General features: G+C 37.0%; 1 protein-coding gene across 1 annotated transcript in view; it reads left to right on the plus strand.

Moving 5' to 3' along the window:
- The first annotated feature begins 2,748 nt into the window (after positions 1 to 2,748).
- PSMD14 (proteasome 26S subunit, non-ATPase 14) overlaps positions 2,749 to 18,182 on the plus strand; it is a 103,630-nt gene continuing 88,196 nt past the window's right edge. The window contains exons 1-3 of the mRNA XM_040475183.1: positions 2,749 to 3,023; positions 9,293 to 9,416; positions 12,402 to 12,453. Of these exons, the coding sequence (XP_040331117.1) occupies positions 12,406 to 12,453 (48 nt within the window). The 5' untranslated portion in view covers positions 2,749 to 3,023; positions 9,293 to 9,416; positions 12,402 to 12,405. The remainder of the gene's footprint in view (positions 3,024 to 9,292; positions 9,417 to 12,401; positions 12,454 to 18,182) is intronic.

Below are 18,182 nucleotides of genomic sequence, written 5' to 3' on the forward strand. Positions count from 1 at the left end.
AAAATTTTTACTTCAGTTATTATACTTTTCTACTTGACAATTTTTAAAAAATAATTCCTGTTTATTGATTTTATCTATTTGGTGAAATAGTCTCCTCATACTTTCCTCTAGTTCTTTAGACATGGTTTCTTTTAGCTTTGTGAATGTATGTAATTTTTTTTTTTTTTTTTGAGAGAGAGAGGCCGTGCAAGGAAGAGGCAGAGAGAATCTTTTTTTTTTTTTTTAATGTTTAATTATTTCAGAGACAGAGAGACAGAGCACAAGTGGGGGAGGGGCAGGGAGAGCCAGAGCCAGAATCTGAAATAGGCTGCAGGCTGAGACAGAGAGAATCTTAAACAGGCTCCACATTCAACGTGGAGCACAACACAGGGCTTGATACCATGCCCCTGGGATCATGACCTGAGCCAAAATCAAGAGTCAGACACTCAATTGACTGAGCCACCCCAGGAGCCCCTGAAATATCTTATATAAAGTCTTTATGTAGGAAGTTCAACACATAGGCTTTCTCAGGGATAGTTTCTATTAATTGCTTATTTCTCTGTGTATGGGCCATACATTATTACTTATTTGCATGTATTGTATTGAAAATTTTTTTTTATTTTGAAAACTGGACATTTTGGGGCCCCTGGGTGGCTCAGTCGGTTGAGCGTCCAACTTAGGCTCAGGTCATGATCTCACAGCTCGTGAGTTCGAGCCCCGCGTAGGGCTCTGTGCTGACAGCCCAGAGCCTGGAGCCTGCTTCTGCTTCTGTGTCTCCCTCTCTCTCTGCCCCTAACCCACTCACATTCTGTCTCTGTCTCTCTCAAAAATAAATAAACATTTAAAAAAATAAAAAATAATAATAAAGTCTTTATTTAAAAAAAAAGAAAGAAAACTGGACATTTCAAATAATATAATGTGAGAACTTTGGAAATCAGACTCTCTCTCCCCAGGGCTTTTGTCTGTTAGAGTAGTTGTTGATTTAGTGACTTTTTTGAATGCATTCCTTAAAGTCTATATTCTTTGTTGTGTGTAACCAGTGAAGTCTTTGCAGTTAGCTTAGTGATCATCTGATGACTGGACAGAGATTTCCTTAAATGTCTTCAACCAATAATTCTCCTAGTCTTTGTTGAGGGGCTTAGTAAATGTGTTGGGGCAGGCCTTCAACACTGAGCCAGGGAGTTTACTCCTCTGTTTTAGTTTTCACTTCTTGCTTTTGTAGAGCCTCAAGGTCAGACAGAAGTGAGAGCTCGGGGCCTTCTCAGGTCTTTCCCAGCATATACAGGGCCCTAGATAGGCACACGCCCCTAAGCATGCATATTACCTTCTAGATTCCCAGGAATGACTCAGAGTTTTTCATAGACCCTATGGACATCTCATTCCTTAGCTAAATACTTTAGTATGGCTGGAAGCAAGAGTGTTCTAAACAAAGTTGAGAGATTTTTGACCTTTGTATTGATTGTTGGGGGAGTCACTGGTGAAATTTTAAGCAAAGGGGCATGACTGTACTTATGTAGCTGAAAAAAAATCTGTTAATTAAATGGAGAATGCATTGAAGGGGGACAAACTGAAGGCAGGGAGATTAAAATTATTGCTGCATTCTAGGAAAAAAGTAATGAAGGTTTGAGTTAAGGTTGAAGCAGAGGGAATGGTAAAAGGTGAGTGGTGGATTGGAAAAGGTCTTTTATAGATTTAAATCCTTCATGATTTCTAGGGTTATTAGTTGGGAGGCCAGTGGGAATAGGTGAATAAGAGGGAAATGTCAACTCGTAGGGCTGATTAGGGAAACCAGCTGAAGGATAGGCTCATTCACTGAAAAAAAGCAAATAGAAGAGGAACAGGTTTGGGGGTAAACATAAAGATGTTGATCCAAATATAGGATTACCTATGGTTAAAATAACCCATGTTTTTGTTTTTGTTTTGTTTTTTTTAGATAGAAATGGGACTATCTTTAAGAGGGAAATTCAGTATAATTATGCCTACTCAAGTAGCTTTGGATTCACATGCTGTAATCCCTCCTTTCCCTCTATCCAGGGGATTCATCATTTTTGATTTAGGAATGCTTTAAAGATGCTCATTATTTGGAATATATTTGATAAAGTGAGAGGGACTTGGTGAACATGTTGCCCTAAACAGAGCCTGTTGCGAAGTATGATATAAATTCGTCAGTAATCAGTCATTTCTTGGGTGGTTTTGCTATCTGAAAACCTAGCACAGAGCAGATAATGGGTGAAACGTTATTGATGCTAATTCTATGGAGAAACGTCAGTAAGTGCTTTTTTTTGAGCCCTGTAAATTGGGCTTAAAATAGGTGGATTTAACATTTGGGAAACGTTGGTTTTCCTTGAAATCCAATCCCTGGAAAGCGGCGAAAACAAGGAGGCGGGTAGACTGCAGTGTGGAAAAGAACCCCTGACCGATTTCCCCTCTCTTTACACCCCTCCCTTTTCTGCTTCTCAGATGACCGAGTTCAAACGAACCTTTCAGTTTTTGAGTAGGACCGTGGTGAACACCCAAACGAAAGGGGTTCTGGTTTCTGCAGCCCTGTAGTTACATTTCCTAGCCCGTCACCTCCTGGGCCCGGTAGGCGGGCGTCCCAGAGCTCGACCGCGGCCTGGACGCGAAGAGGAGGGGAGAAAAAGGTGGGGGGGGGGGGGGGGAAAAGGGGGAAGGTCGGCGGGGCGGGAGCGGCGCCGGCGCTAACTTCCGTCCCGCCCTCCCAGCCTAGCCTGGAGAAGCGGGGTTGCCCGCGCCGTCCGGGTGGCGCAGGCCTCCGGGACGCCCGCCGAACTCCCGAGCCGTCTCCAATTGGCCGTCGGGGGAACGGAAGCCGAAGCAGAGGAGTGAACCCGGAAGTGCTTCGCCGCGGAGGCCCGGGCGACTCTTTTGAATGGAATCGGGCTGATTCATCGCCGGTTCGCGGAGCCAGAGCCCGGCGGAGTCTGAGTCGCCGCTGCAGCTGCTGCCGTCTTCGCCGCCTCCGCGTCACCGCAGGTGGGAGACGAGAATCCAGACCGCGGCCTCCCGTCCCCGCCCGCTTTCAGGTAAGACGGGGAAGGCAGGGCCCCGGAGGTCCGCGGAGGCAGCCGAGCTAGGCCGCCGCCGGCCCCGCGCCTTCCTGAGTCACGTTGCCCAGCCGGGTTGCCGCTGGAGGCCTGGGCCCTGAGGGAGGAGTCCAGGCTCCTTCGTACTCCTCGCCGGTTATTCGGGCCTCTCTGGATGTAGTCTCCTTCTTCCAGGAGTTTCTGCTTCGCTGAATTCATCACATTTGGGGGACCCTCTTCTCCCGACACCAGGAGAATCCTTGTGTATGGCCTCTGTGTGTGTGTGTGTGTGTGTGTGTGTGCTCTATTGATAGTTACTCCGGTGTTGAAAAACTTCAAAGAAGGCAGAGGAAACAAGGGAGAGAGAATTAAATTCACTTTTTCAGTGAAGGCATGCTTGCTTTATCACTTGTGCTACCCATGGGCCTTGACCCCTTTTTTTCTTAGTGTTAAGATTTCAGCTCCCTTCAAAAACCGGACAAAAACCCCAGAGATGCACTGGTGTTTAGCCTTGAAACTTTCCAAAGCAAAGTGTGGTTTTTCGGCTATGCTTTTTAGCTTACTTTCAGTTTGTCCTAATTGAGTAGTTGTTGGTGAATAGGTAGCATTTCCTGTTTTCAGTAAAGTAGAAATCTGCTCTGTGTTACCTCTTGGAACTTTTCCTTGGGACGTACTTTTGTGTCTGTCAAGAGAAGAAAATAATGTAAACTTTTCGGAAGAGTTGGAATGTAAATTTGGTGACCGAATGAAAAAGTCTTGAAATAAAAAATGGTAACTTAAAAGTTGATAAAGATTCATGGGAAAGGCAGGGAAGAAGCCTTAAAAATTAGCATAGAAATGCAGTTCTAAGGTGTACGTTTTTTTTTTTTATTGCTACAAAAATGTTTTTTATTACTAAGTTAATGTTTATGAGTAAAGGAATAAGTCAGCCACTATAATGTCGAAATAACAAAAAAGAACTGAATACAATGTTAGTGGAGATAATTAACACAATGGTGGCTTTCTTGTTTTGTCCAGTAAGGCTAGCAACTGGCTCATTTAAAGTTTATATGTTTTAAACAAATTTAACAGAAATGGGACATTAACTACAGTTGTGTTGTGTTCAGTGAAGTGATATTTAGTGAAAACCCTGGATATTGTCAGAAAACAGTTTTGAAGTCATCTTTCAATGAAGCCTCACCTGTTGACTTTGGGAGATTGTTTTTTCTCCTCAGGGTTGCTTGGTAAATAATATTTTGCTGTTTTAATGTAAAGCTTATTTTTGCGTTTATTTTTATGCTTGTGATGTAAACCTTGTTTTTGGTATGTAGGTTGACAACCTATGTTTGATTATCAGTAACAAGAGATTGTGCTTTTGTTTTCCATTATATAGAGTGTTCATTTCATAATTCAGTGTCCACTTCTGAAAGTCTGACCTGAAAATTCACATGATTTATTACTAATGAACTTGTCATATACCCAGTTTGTTGCACTCCTTTGACATTCATATCCTGCTTTGTGATATTTTGGTGTCCCCATCTGTAAAATGAGAATTGGATTAAATAATCGCTTCTGGCTCTAAGATGATCATAACAATAGCAGTAATTACTGAGTACCTTATAAATGTTCCAGGCACTATAAGAGGTGCTTTGTATTTTTTCTTACACTGATTTGCAAGAGGTAGATTATTGTCCCATTTTATGGATGAAGTCTAGAGATGAGAAGAAGGTAACTTTTTACAGATCGTACGGAGAGTAGGTCATAAAGCCCAGATTCAAATTGAGGTATGATAGCCTTCAGAGCCTTTCTGGCTCTACCCTGCTGCCTTTCACTGTATGTATTTTTTTATGGGTTTATATCATGCCTCCCCAGATAGAGTATAAATTCTTTCAGTGAAAGTTAACTGAGTTTCTTAGTGGCTCTATTTCTGTATCACCTTATGCACAAAGTAGTACAGGTTTTCCCTGCTATCTGAAAGTTAGCTTTACCCCACTTCACTTTTACAGAAGACCTGCATTATACCCATTTTTGCTAACAGATAGAAATCTGAAGAGGATTTTCGCTTTTACTAAATGGTAACTGTTTTCTTCGATTTATACCATTTCCACTTAGGAAGATTTTCATGGGAACATTCTGCTTTTGGATAAGAGAGGGAAACTTGTATTTAATGAATGTTTAATTGAAAGTTGTAATTAGGAGACAGCACAAGAAAAGATATTTGTAACAGTTCCATCTTTACTGTTCTAAAATGGAAAAATCTTGCTTTCAAAATCCTATTTATATAATTAAAACTTTAATATCGACTCTGTTTCTTCCACTGAAGAAAGCCTTTAAGAAAGTAAAAAACATTTCCAATTACTTTCCACAAATCAGAGTAGAGGAATTAGAAATACAGTGAGATCACAAATATGGAGTAAAGGATTTAGCATTAGTCTGAAAAGTAATGTAACTGTAGCATGGATTGGGGAGTAAAAAATGAAAATTGAACTAAGAAACAATGATAAACTCGAACAACTAAGGCCTTCATGATTTGTTGAATTTTATGAATTACTAGGAAAACGGTGTCCCTTGTCCCTTGTGAAAAGATTGAAGAGTTAAAAAATTGCCACATTCCAAATCCGGATTAAGATAGTTTTGAAGGATCGGTTTTTAGAGTTATTCATAGTTCCATACATTTCCTATAAGTATTTGAGAATTGATTTATTTTAATTCCATCAGGAAAACAATCTAACTGTATCAGGTTCTAACCAGATACTAACTTAGGGAGATGAAGAAGTAGAAAATCATCAACTTTTAAAAAAAAAATTAAAAATTTTTTTAAATGTTTATTTATTTTTGAGAGCGAGAGAGACAGAACATGAGCAGGGGGCGGGGGCAGAGAGAGAGGGAGACACAGAATCTGAAGCATTCGCCAGGCTCTGAGCTGTCAGCTCAGAGCCCGATGTGGGGCTTGAACCCACTAACTGAGATCATGACCTGAGCCAAAGTCATATGCCCAACCGACTGAGCCACCTAGGTGCCCCGAAAATCATCAACTTTTGATGTACGACCTTTTGAAAGTACTGATACTTATTTTGTATTGTTACCAATTTGGATTGTAACATTATATATGACATATTAGTTACGGCTAAACGCTTTGTTCATATTATCTGATAATGTTTTAAGTAAAGTTAATCATATCGTGAATGAGCTCTTGCTGTCCTCTGCTTTTTGGTAGGTGTAAAAACTTGGTTTAGATCCATAGGAGTTTTCTATGGCCGGCCTGCCCGTCCGTCCTTCCTTCCTTCCTTCCTTCCTTCCTTCCTTCCTCCCTCCCTCCCTCCCTCCCTCCCTTCCTTCCTTCCTTCCTTCCTTCCTTCCTTCCTTCCTTCCTTCCTTCCTTCCATTTTTGAGAGAGAGAGAGAGAGAGAGACGGGCAGAGAGAGGGAGACACAGAATCTGAAGCAGGCTCCAGGCTCTGAGCTATCAGCACAGAAGTCCGACGCTTAACTAAGCCATCCAGGCGCCCCTGTATGGCTTTTATTTTGAAGAATTGGAAGTATTGTCTTTTATGTCATAGTTTAATACTTTAATTTTATAAACCCTTTTGCTAAAATCTGCAAAATTCAAGTCCCTCTTCTCCAGTGTAATTCATTTAGTACTGTGAAATGTACCTATTGTTTTGAAATTCAGTAAGTGGCAAAGCATGTGGGAAGAAAAATCTTTGTTGTATGAACTGTAGCCATACTAAGGAAAGTGGTGCTGAGGAGAACTGCTAGCACTCCTTGTTTACTCACTATATGTCAAGCATTATGTTAAGTGTTGTTTATGTCCATTGTCTTCTTTAATCCAAACAACTGTATAAGGTGGATGCTGTCCTTATTCCCATTTTGCAGATAAGGAAACTAAGTCTCAGGGAGGTAACTGACCCCAGGACACAGAGCTAGTAAGTATTAGAAACAAGATTTGAGTCCTGGCACTTGTAACACAGAGTCATAGATGTTAACCCTCATATAAAGTATGCATAACATAAAATTTATCATTTTAATCATTTTTAGATGTATAGTGGCTTTAAGTACATTCACGTTGTGCAGCTGTCACCACCATCAATTTCTGGAACTTTTCCATTTCCCAATTGCAATACTTTTGAAAACATTGATAGCTCATAATTTTATTGAAGAGAGGATGGCTATCATCTCTGCTCACAAAATGTTTTTTGCTTTTAGATTTATAAACACCAATAGAGTTAGTCCAGTGATTTTTTTCATTCTACATTATCTGTTCATCTTTGTGGACACTTCATTTGTCCACATATGAGCTTCATCAACATCATTATACATCTCTTAGCAAAACAGGTTCTTGTTGTAAAATAGTGTATAATGAAGTCCTTCTTGTTGAATTCCCAACCGGATGAGAAAGTTTTTCTTTTTTAGTCTTAGAAATATTGTTCACTCATTGATCCACTTAAAAAAAAATTTTTTTAATGTTTATTTATTTTTGAGAGAGAGAGTGAGCAGGGGAGGGGCAGAGACAGAGGGCAAGAGAGAATCCCAAGCTGGCTCAGCACTATCAGCACAGAGCCTGATGCGGGGCTGGAACTTAGCAACCGTGAGATCATGACCTGAGCCAAAATCATTCACAGTGTTGTGTAACTACCCCATCTCTATCTAGTTCCAAAACGATTCCATCATTCTGAAGTAAAATCTCTTACCCCTTAAGCAGTTTCTCCATTTTACACCTTTCCTGCAACCTCTGGCAATCACTAATCTGCATTCCTTTTCTATGGATTCATATATTTGGGATATTTAATGTAAATGAAATCATACAGTTTGTGACCTTTGTGCATGGCTTCTTTTATATAGCATAATGTTTTGAGGTTCATTCATAATATAAGGTGATGGTACTACATTCCTTTTTATAGCTTAATAATATTCCATCATGTGAATTTGTTTATCCTTCCATCTTTTGATGGACATTTGGGTTGATTCCATCGTTGGGCTGTTGTGAATAGTGATGCTATAAATCTGCAAGTACAAGAGTTTGTTTTCAATACCTATTTTCAGTTCTTTTGGATATATACCTAGGAGTGGAATTGCTGGGTCATATGATCATTCTTTGTTGAACTTTTTGAAGAGTTCCCAAACTGTTTCCAGCGATGATTGGTTCTTAAGTTCGAGAAGATCTTAAGATCTTAAGTTCTTAAGATCGAGAAGATCTAGGGTATTGTCATTTGAAGATGTATAGCCTGAGATTTTGTTTATATCAGTGGTTCTGAACTGGGAGTGATTTTTGCCCTTCCAGCAGACATTTGGCAATGTCTGGGGACATTTTTGATTATCACGACTTGGTACGTATTAACGGTACCTAATGGGTAGAGGCCAGGGATGCTGCAAAACATCCTGTGATGCACAAGACAGCCCCCTGTAACAAGAAATTTGGTTCTAAATGTCAATAGTGCTGAAGAAACCCTGGCTTATACCACCAATTTTATTGTTATTGTTAGAGACTAGAATGTTACCTGTTTTTACATTCACCTTGTGATTCTCTAATAATTGCGAAACTTTTTTTCTCTGTCAGTTTTCTCTTGGACATTATGAGTATAATATGCAAAGTTCTGAATTCTTAGCTGTGCTCAAATGAAAGCTAAAAAGACTACAAAGGTGATGTCTCTTGTCCTTTATGTGTTTTTGAAAAGTGGTAAATGCTTTGGACAGCACAATAAGAAGTGAAGGATGAAGCAATAGCAATAATGTATTTCACTATTGCATCATTTTGGATAATTCTTATTCTTCCATTTTCTTGTTTTTTTTTTTTTTTAGTCTTTTTGGTGTAGTTAGGAATAACTGACTAAGAAATGACAAACAAATTCCTATGATAATGAAATAGCAAACTTTGAAATATAGGAAAAATAACATTACTAAGATTCCATAGTACATCATAGGTTTGTATGTAATGTGCAGTGGACCTATATAGTGATTGCACAATAGAATGTTCTATTTAAAAATATGAGTAAGTTTTCTCTGGTCTTTGAAACACCTCTAGAAAGACTAAAAGTCATAAAATGTCAATCCTTACATATAACTAAAACTGCTCAAAAGAGAAACTTAGGAACAAAATTTGGATGTGGGGTCAATCCTTTGCTCTGTTGCTCTCTGGGATGCTATTTCTTCCATATTCTTCTGAAGTTGGTGATTAAAAATCAATTTTGAGTTCTATTTCAATTTTAGGAATTTTGCTTCATTTAAAGCTCTTGGCATATTTTCCTCCATAGTTCTCAAAGTAATCATATCTTATCTTATTTACTTTTCTAGGAGAGAGAGAGAAAAAAAGTACTTGGGAAAAGTTATACCTGTCAGTATTAGCAGGAGCTTAAGAAGAAATTTGTCAAACAACGAATTGAAGCTTAACACCACAAGAGTTGTAGTTACTGACCAGGTGAGAATTAAGAATGTATATAATTTTTGCCTACTGTTTTTAGGATATGATATATGAAAATGTATCTTTTAAAAAAAACAGAAAATGTATCCTTTTTTTTAACATACATCAAATTATAAATAAGTGATAGATGACCAGATTTAAGAGCTCATGAAAGTCATTTGGATAACTAGCATTTTTGTTCTTATTTGCTTTCTATAAACTCTTTTAAAAAGTAGTGTGATTTAGGGTGCCTGGGTGACTCCGACTCTAGGTTTCGTCTGGGGTCATGATCTCACAGTTCATGAGTTTGAGCCCCACGTCAGGCTCTATGCTGATCGCGCAGAGCCTGCTTGGGATTTCTCTCTGCCCCTCCCTGGCTTGCTTTCTCTCACTCTCTATCTCAAAAGATAAGTACATAAACATTAAAATTTTTTTAAAAAGTAGTGTGATTTAGAACCTTTATCAATGTATTTCATTTCTAAATGTTAATATTTTTGTTAAACCTCATTATGTTATCTAAACTGTTTTAGTTAAATATTTTTTCCTGTTTGCTGAGACATCTAATTTTGCTAAAAACACAAATTTGACCTGCCAGATTTTCTTTCCCTCTGCTCCCCACATCGCTCATGTATATTCACAGCATCTGGAGTCTGTGTAAAGTCATCAGAAACAACACAGGGGAAATAGATAAACTGAACACAGCTGGGAATCGACTTTGGCCTGGAATGTATATAATGTCTAAAGTATACTGTATGTTATTAGTTTTCTTACCATTTCTTCTTTAAGTTTATAAGCTAGAAATGGTACAAAAGAATTTTTTCCTTTGGTAATATATTCTAGAGAAATGTCTTTAATATTTTAAAATATTCAGGTTCCCCCCACCCCCCGTTTATAGACTTTAAAAAGTGCCATGTATTGAATGCTATATTTGAGTTGAGGAATTTTAATGAGAATTTGATGGAGGTTTTGTTTGTAAATGTTGCTATTAGGAGGATGTGTTAACGTTGTAAAGCAGAAATTTTATCTGGACTATCAAGTTTTCTTGTGTGCCTTTCTTTTTTTTTTTTTTTTAATTTTTTTTTTTTCAACGTTTTTATTTATTTTTTTTGGGACAGAGAGAGACAGAGCATGAACGGGGGAGGGGCAGAGAGGGAGACACAGAATCAGAAACAGGCTCCAGGCTCTGAGCCGTCAGCCCAGAGCCGATGCGGGGCTCGAACTCACGGACCGCGAGATCGTGACCTGGCTGAAGTCGGACGCTTAACCGACTGCGCCACCCAGGCGCCCCAGTGCCTTTCTTTTTTTAAAGTGAATTTATCCATTGTGAATCTCACAGACTTGTTGATATAAAGTTGTTTATAAATTGTTTATATAAAATTCAAAAACAACTAGTTTATGCCATTAGAAGTTGGAATTCTATCTTTGCGTGGTGGTAGGGACTGGAAAAAGGGGCATGACAGGTGTTTTTAGGTGCTGATAATGTTGTTTCTTTATCTAGGTGGTGGTTACGGGAGAGTATTCACTTTGTGAAGATTCCATGCCTATATCATTTGTGCAAGTTTCCTATATGTGGACTTGAGTAAAGTTTAGAGTATTAACATTGTTAAATATAGAAGTAAATTGTTAGCAAGATTCAGCAAAAATGATTAGGCTGTAATGATCTTGAGTATATTATTAAGTTTTAGTTTGTATAGCAGTTCTAACTAGTAAAATAACATGAACAGATGACTAATTTGTTAGCATTTAATATAGAATATAAATTGTAATACCATTTTCTAAAGCATACATTTATTTTTTTTAATTTTTTTTATTAAAAAAAATTTTTTTTTAACGTTTATTTATTTTTGAGACAGAGAGAGACAGAGCGTGAACAGGGGAGGGGCAGAGAGAGAGGGAGACAGAATTTGAAGCAGGCTCCAGGCTCCAAGCCATCAGCCCAGAGCCCGACACGGGGCTCGAACTCCTGGACCGCGAGATCGTGACCTGAGTTGAAGTCGGACGCTTAACCGACTGAGCCACCCAGGCGCCCCACTAAAGCATATATTTAGAAAGAAAAGGAAATAATAAGGCACTAGTGATTTTCAGGTAGAAGAAGTGCTTCATTGCCATGTTTAACATTTAACAACATTTAGCTGTACTGATATTAATTCTTTATCATTTGGTTACTCTTTTTTTTCATTTGAGGCCATATTGGTACTCTTGCTATTTCTTTGATTTTTCTTCTGAGTTTTTCAAGCTTATAAGAATGTCTTCTATAGTTATTCTAGATTGATAAAATTAATCTTTGTATTGATTAACTCTAAAATTATAATTGAGACAGCAGTTGAATTTCCTCAGTGAAAAAGGTATATGTCTACACAACATCTGAAATAATGCAAAATGTCTGCGTAGGTTCTAGAACACTATCTTCATGCTTTTAATGTTTACTTTATAATATTTCTTTTAGTATAATGAGTTCATTTTAAAAAAGGCTTTGATGCTAATTCAGAGATCCATAATCTGCTCACAATGTCTTTCACATGTAGTTTTGATGATAACTGACAAGCTGTAAGTTAATTAGCACAGAACTTACTAATGAGGATGTTAAAATTTAATTTAAAAGTGAGGATTTTTATTTGTATACTCTGGACAAATTGAAGGAAATTCAATCATACATATGATAAGCATTTCAGGCACTTTTTCCTCATTCGGGTACTTTATTAGATAACAATGAGAAAATATAATTAACTTAATGATAGCAAAGTTTTGAAAGTATGCTAAGATTGCTTGTCTTTAAAATCGGGGATAACCCAAAACCAAAGCAGTAAAGTAAGGTCTGTTAATTAGCATGGAAGACAGCTTCTTGAATTAATATGTGGTGTTAATTAACAGGAAGTCTGATGTTGTGTTGTAATTACCACCAATATTTTTGACATACTGAGTGACTGAAGGTGAATTATATAGATAGCAATTGAGTAAACACTTTTGTGCTTAGGAACGTTTTCCTTTGTTTCTGTTTCCTAGAAATATGGACAGACTTCTTAGACTTGGAGGAGGTATGCCTGGACTGGGCCAGGTTAGTATATATAGACCTTTAGTATTTTTTGTGTGTGTAAACTACATGTCTTTCTCTAGTTACCCAAAGAGAAAGAAATCACTCCCAAGAAATTGTCTCACAGATAACCTTATGTTAAGAAGCTTACCTTATTCCTGGTTGTTGTATTGCAACAGTAAATAACATGTGGAGAACATTTTCTATTATCTTAATTATTTTCTCCTAGGAATAAGAATTTTCTACTTTTTAATTTAAAATTTGAGTGTATGTGAGAATTGTCAATCTTGCCTTTTAGTAAAAAAAAAAAAAGGACTCAAAATATCTTATTTCTGGGTTTACAATGTAGATTTTAGAAGTAGCACATGAAAAAGTAAACATGGCATCCTCTTGGCAACATTGAGAAAACTGACCCATAGAATGTTTGTATGTACAATTTTAAAACTGATGGATTCCTTATAGTAGTTATGATACATGGGTGAATTAATATGTAATATCTCTTGTTTTTTAAATTTGGTATATACGGTTTCTTACATTCCTATTAAAACTAAATTTGTTTTCACTTTTAATACTATATTTACCTTCATGCTGTTGGGCAAACAGTCTGTAGATAGATTTTTTTTTTTTTTGTCTCAAAGTATTTATTCTGCTTTTAGCTGAAGAAGAAACTTTTGCCATTTTTTGAGTTCTGCACTGATTATCTTTCCAGTCCTCCATTCACAAAAGTGATAACTATGTGTTATTCTTTTCCTGAGACTTTTATGTAATATGTTGTTTAATGACCAAATTTTGGGAATTTTTTTTTCCTAAAGTTTATTTATTTTCTTAGTAATCTCTACACCCAGTGTGGGGCTTGAACCCACAACCCTGAGATCAAGACTTGCATGCTCTTCTGACTGAGCCAGCCAGGCACCCCTGGGAATATTTTTTTAATTATTTTTATTTATTATTATTATTATTATTATTAATTTTTGCCTTCTGTTGGGGCTGGTTTGTAGACCCGAGAATATTTTTATAACCTATCTTTATAACCGTTTTTTTTAGTTACCAGCTTTCCCTCATTTCCATATCACTGGCAGTGAGTTTGTCTTCCTTCATTTAAAGTAGTCTGTATTTGGTGAAAGAAAGTTTTGTTTGGGATTTCATGGTATTTTCAGTGTGGAGGCACTTTTACCTAAATTCCTTGAGTAGATCTATTATGGCTTCTACTAATAAACTTTCTCCTGTTAGAAAACTGGAATCATTTTGTGATTCTGTATTGCATCCTTGTGTAGACAGCAGCTGTTTTTACTTTTATTAGTGTTGAATATTTCTCAGGTTCATTTACTGTCAGCATGTTTCTTTATGATTCTTCATTTTTGTAAGAGCTGTGTAATCCATTCTAAGAGGCCTGAGCCTCTCTGAATTTGACCCTTCCAAAGCTGTGTCCATACTTTTATAAGCATTCTAGATAACTTCTAGAATTCCCTAATGTATTCTGAAATGAGCAATAACAACATTAAGGCATATGAAAGTGTAGAATTCTTTTTCTTTTTTTGCCTTAGTGGAAGTTGCAGCAAATTTAAATACCAAAGTAATTTTTCTTAAGCATTAGATGCAATAAATTATATATCCATGCTGGAAATCCAAATCCATGCTGGGGAAATTTCTGGACGTGAAACAAGGTTTTATTGACCACAGATTGAGCTATATTGTATCTCAGTGACCACTGCAAACCTTTGCAGTAAGTGAAAAACTTAAGTTTGGTTCAATAACTTCTCCTTGGTTTCTGATACTTAATCGCCTCATGTGTCCTCTGTATTCTTTTTTGAACTTAAAAATATGTTGTTTGAGAATCTGTTATTTCATGTATGTATTTCATCTTCCCAGTTAGATGACAAACTCTTAAGGGAGAATTTGTGGAGTGCTAATTTCTGTGATATCTCCTTTATCTAATACTAGTGTGCAATGATTAATTTTTTTCTTAACATTTTATTTTACTCTTGTTCTAGACTTATTTGACAAATACTTAAGTGTTACTTTTGCAACAAGTGTTATAATAACAAATAATGTTATCATAACAAATGTGTGTTACTTTTCAATAAACAGGAATAAAATGTTGTGTATTGTTTATTTTTAATAAAGACAAAGATATTTGGATTGGTAATAACTACTCTTTCCATTCAATAATGGATAGTAGCCAATAAAAGTAAAAAAGGAGACATAAGGTGCTTTATCCCTCCAAAAATAAATGGGGAATGTTACTTTCTTACTATTTAACAGAAAAGTCATAATGTCGTTATAAATAGGGGCAGAATACTTGCTGGTAAGTTTGCAGATGGCCCTTTTAAAACATGAGACTACGATCAGAAGAGAGTTCTTCATCTTAACAACTCTTAACTGTCCCTGAAATTAAGTGATTTTCTTTTCTCCATGGCTAATCTTTCCACTTATTCTCTGATCCCATCCTCTCTTGAAACTTTGCACTTTTCAATTGACCCCTTTCTCTGCCTACAAAAATGTTTGTCTTCTGTATCCAGAAACAACAAAACTTCACTGCATTCTGCCATTAAGCCTTTTCTTACATTTATTTCTAAAATTTCTAAAGCAACAGCTTATACTCAAAGATTCTACTTCCTTTATCGACTCTTGTGAGGTTATATACTGGCCTCTTGCATTACTATTTTGGAATTGCTCAAATTGCCAAATCTATTGACCTACTTTAGTTCCCTTTTCACTGGGCTTCATTATTTTAAAACTGTTCACAATGTCTTTATTAAAACTTTACCTTGGTACTTTTTCCTAGTTCTTCATTATCGTGTCCATACCTACAAAACAACTAGAAGCTTTATTTTTTTTAAATACTACATTTAAAAAAACTTTTTTTTAAATGTTTATTTATTCTTGAGACAGAGACAGAGCGTGAACAGGGGAGGGGCAGAGAGAGAGGGAGACACAGAATCTGAAACAGGCTCCAGGCTCTGGGCTGTCAGCACAGAGCCCAATGCGGGGCTCGAACCCACAAACTGTGAGATCATGACCTGAGCCGAAGTCAGTCACTTAACCGACTGAGCCACCCAGGCACCCCTAAATATTACATTTTTAAATGTTAATACTTGAACAGTGATAGGCTAACATCATTAAATCTATCCACAGTCTCCTATATAAACCTATCAGTAATTTGAAGTAGAAACAAGCAGATGTTTTATTAGAACTATTAAACTTTGTAAACTAGTGGCTTTAAATTTCAAATGTATTTTTTTATTTGCTAACGTGCTTACAAACATGAAATTACTGTAAGACGTGAGATGATTTATTAAATGCATGTACTGTTGTAAATTTGGCTACTTGATTGTCTTTATAACTATCCCAACTTAGGTCTTGACTACTAACCTTTCTGCAAGCTGTGAGGACAAAACTCAAGAGATAGGTATAGCTAAAGCATAATCTCCAGTCTCTTAAAGTTTTAGTTTAAGTCTTTGGGTCTATTTTAGCTTTAGAAACAGGGCAGTCTTTTCAGATTTTAATCTTCTCAAGCTTAAAAGTAAATGAATTCTTTTTTTTCTTTTATAATTTATTTATTTTGGGGGAGAGAGAGAGAGACAGAGAATCCCAAGCAGGCTCCGCACCGTCAGTGCAGAGCCTGATGTGGGGCTTGAACAAACAAACCATGAGATCATGACCTGAGCCAAAATGAAGAGTGGGATGCTTAACCAGCTGAGCCACCCAGGCACCCCAAAAGTAAATGAATTCTTAAGTAAAATGTCGGTAGCATCTGTTGGCTTGTCTTGTATTTGAAATTGTTAGGCCAGTATATTGATTTTCTAAGAACATTGTTACTTAACCTAGGTATCTTACATTTTAGTAGACGCATAGCAATTATGTTTAAGTGCTTGGCACATATTAACTACTTTGAGTGGATACTGGTGCTCATTAAAAACAGTATGATTTGTAAGTAGAGTGGATGTGGGGTTTCTAACTTTTTACACAATAAAGGTAAATAAGACTGAATTGAGAAGATGATGTTTGAGCTAAACTTTGGAATGAGTATATGGCAACACATATTCAAAATATTGGAGAATAAGTGATATAAGGGAAAACAGTGAGGAAAGAATCTGGTAAATGAATTTGGAGTAGATTGTGAAAGGGTTGAATGCCATTCCTGTTGATTCTTGCTTTTTCTCCCCATAGGCATTATAGTTTATAAACTTTTTTTTTTTTTTTGTAGCAGAGTTACGAGGTAATTCAATCTGTATTCTTGAAAAGTAATTCTAGTGGTAGTTTGCAGAATAGATAGAAAGGAAGAGATTGAAGTCAGAGTCCTCAATTATATGAAATACTTCTGACTTTTAACCTTTCAGGCACATAGTAGGATTTTACTTCTCCATCATGTTTTAAGTTAGCCTGAACGTGATTTTGCTTTGACCAATGGAATGTGAGTTGGAAATTAATAGGTCACTTTTATGTGGAAGCTTTAAGTATGATTTGCCTGTCCTGGTAATCAAGGAAGCATGGAGATCTTTGTTAGCTGGGTCCCTGAGAGGGAATGAAAAACCTGCAAGTCAGAAATCCTGGACTTTTGTGTGAAATGTCCTAATTATTTTGGTCTCTGGTTTTTGTTTTAAGAAACATGATGTAGGCCAAACTAAGCACGTATGCAGACGTGTGTTGCCTATAAGTAAGTTATCAGTCGGTATCTTTTCTGATACAGGCCCTTAGTGATTTCCAGATGCAAAAATAATGGACAATACTATAGATGAATGATCAGAGGAGGCTTTCTGAAAGTGGTGAGATGTAAGCTGAATTTTGAAGGAGTATTTCAGGTAGCGTGATTTAAACAAAATAAGTTCCTGAATTGGATGTGTTCTAGTGTATTTGTTATAACTCTCAAATCCATGCAGTGTATGGCTTTTGTATACATAACTAATAACGAGTTTTCTATTTCCATGGCTCTTTGAGTAGAAATGTTTGTTCAGTTGTTTGTCTTTTGAATTTTGGTCTAATGTTTTATAGAAGGATTAACTTAACATAGTAATGGGAAAAAATACTTGGAATAAATGAAGAAATAATACCATTTTCATAGATAAGGAGTTTTAATATCAGATGCCAGTTTTCCAATTTAATCATAAATCCGGTGCAGTTCCAGTAAAAATATCAACCAGCATTTTCATGGAATTAGAAAACTGATTCTAAAATTCATATAGGTGGGGTACCTGGGTGGTTCAGCTGGTTAAGCGTCCGGCTTCTGTTCAGGTCATGATCTCATGGTTCATGGGTTCGAGCTCTGCATTGGGCCCTCTGCTGTCAGCACAGAGCCTGCTTTGGATCCTCTGTCTCCCCCTCTGTTTCCCCCTCCCCACCCCCCAAGGGTGCTCTTTATCTCTCTCAAAAATAAACATTTAAAAATTTTTTTTTCAGCGTTTATTTATTTTTGGGACAGAGAGAGACAGAGCATGAACGGGGAAGGGGCAGAGAGAGAGGGAGACACAGAATCGGAAACAGGCTCCAGGCTCTGAGCCATCAGCCCAGAGCCCGACGCGGGGCTCGAACTCAGGGACCGCGAGATCGTGACCCGGCTGAAGTCAGACGCTTAACCGACTGCGCCACCCAGGCGCCCCAAAAATAAACATTTTAAAAAGTATGAAATTCATATAGGAATAAAATAATCCAAAAATAGCAAAGAAATTGTTAGAAAGGAAAAGGAAACTTGCTCTACCCAAAATCAAAATATATTTTAATATTATATGCCTCAAGTAGTATAATATTGGTATGTA

This window comes from Herpailurus yagouaroundi, unplaced genomic scaffold (genome assembly GCF_014898765.1).
Source record: "Herpailurus yagouaroundi ecotype Mexico unplaced genomic scaffold, PumYag 140, whole genome shotgun sequence".
Classification (NCBI taxonomy): Eukaryota; Metazoa; Chordata; class Mammalia; order Carnivora; family Felidae; genus Herpailurus; species Herpailurus yagouaroundi.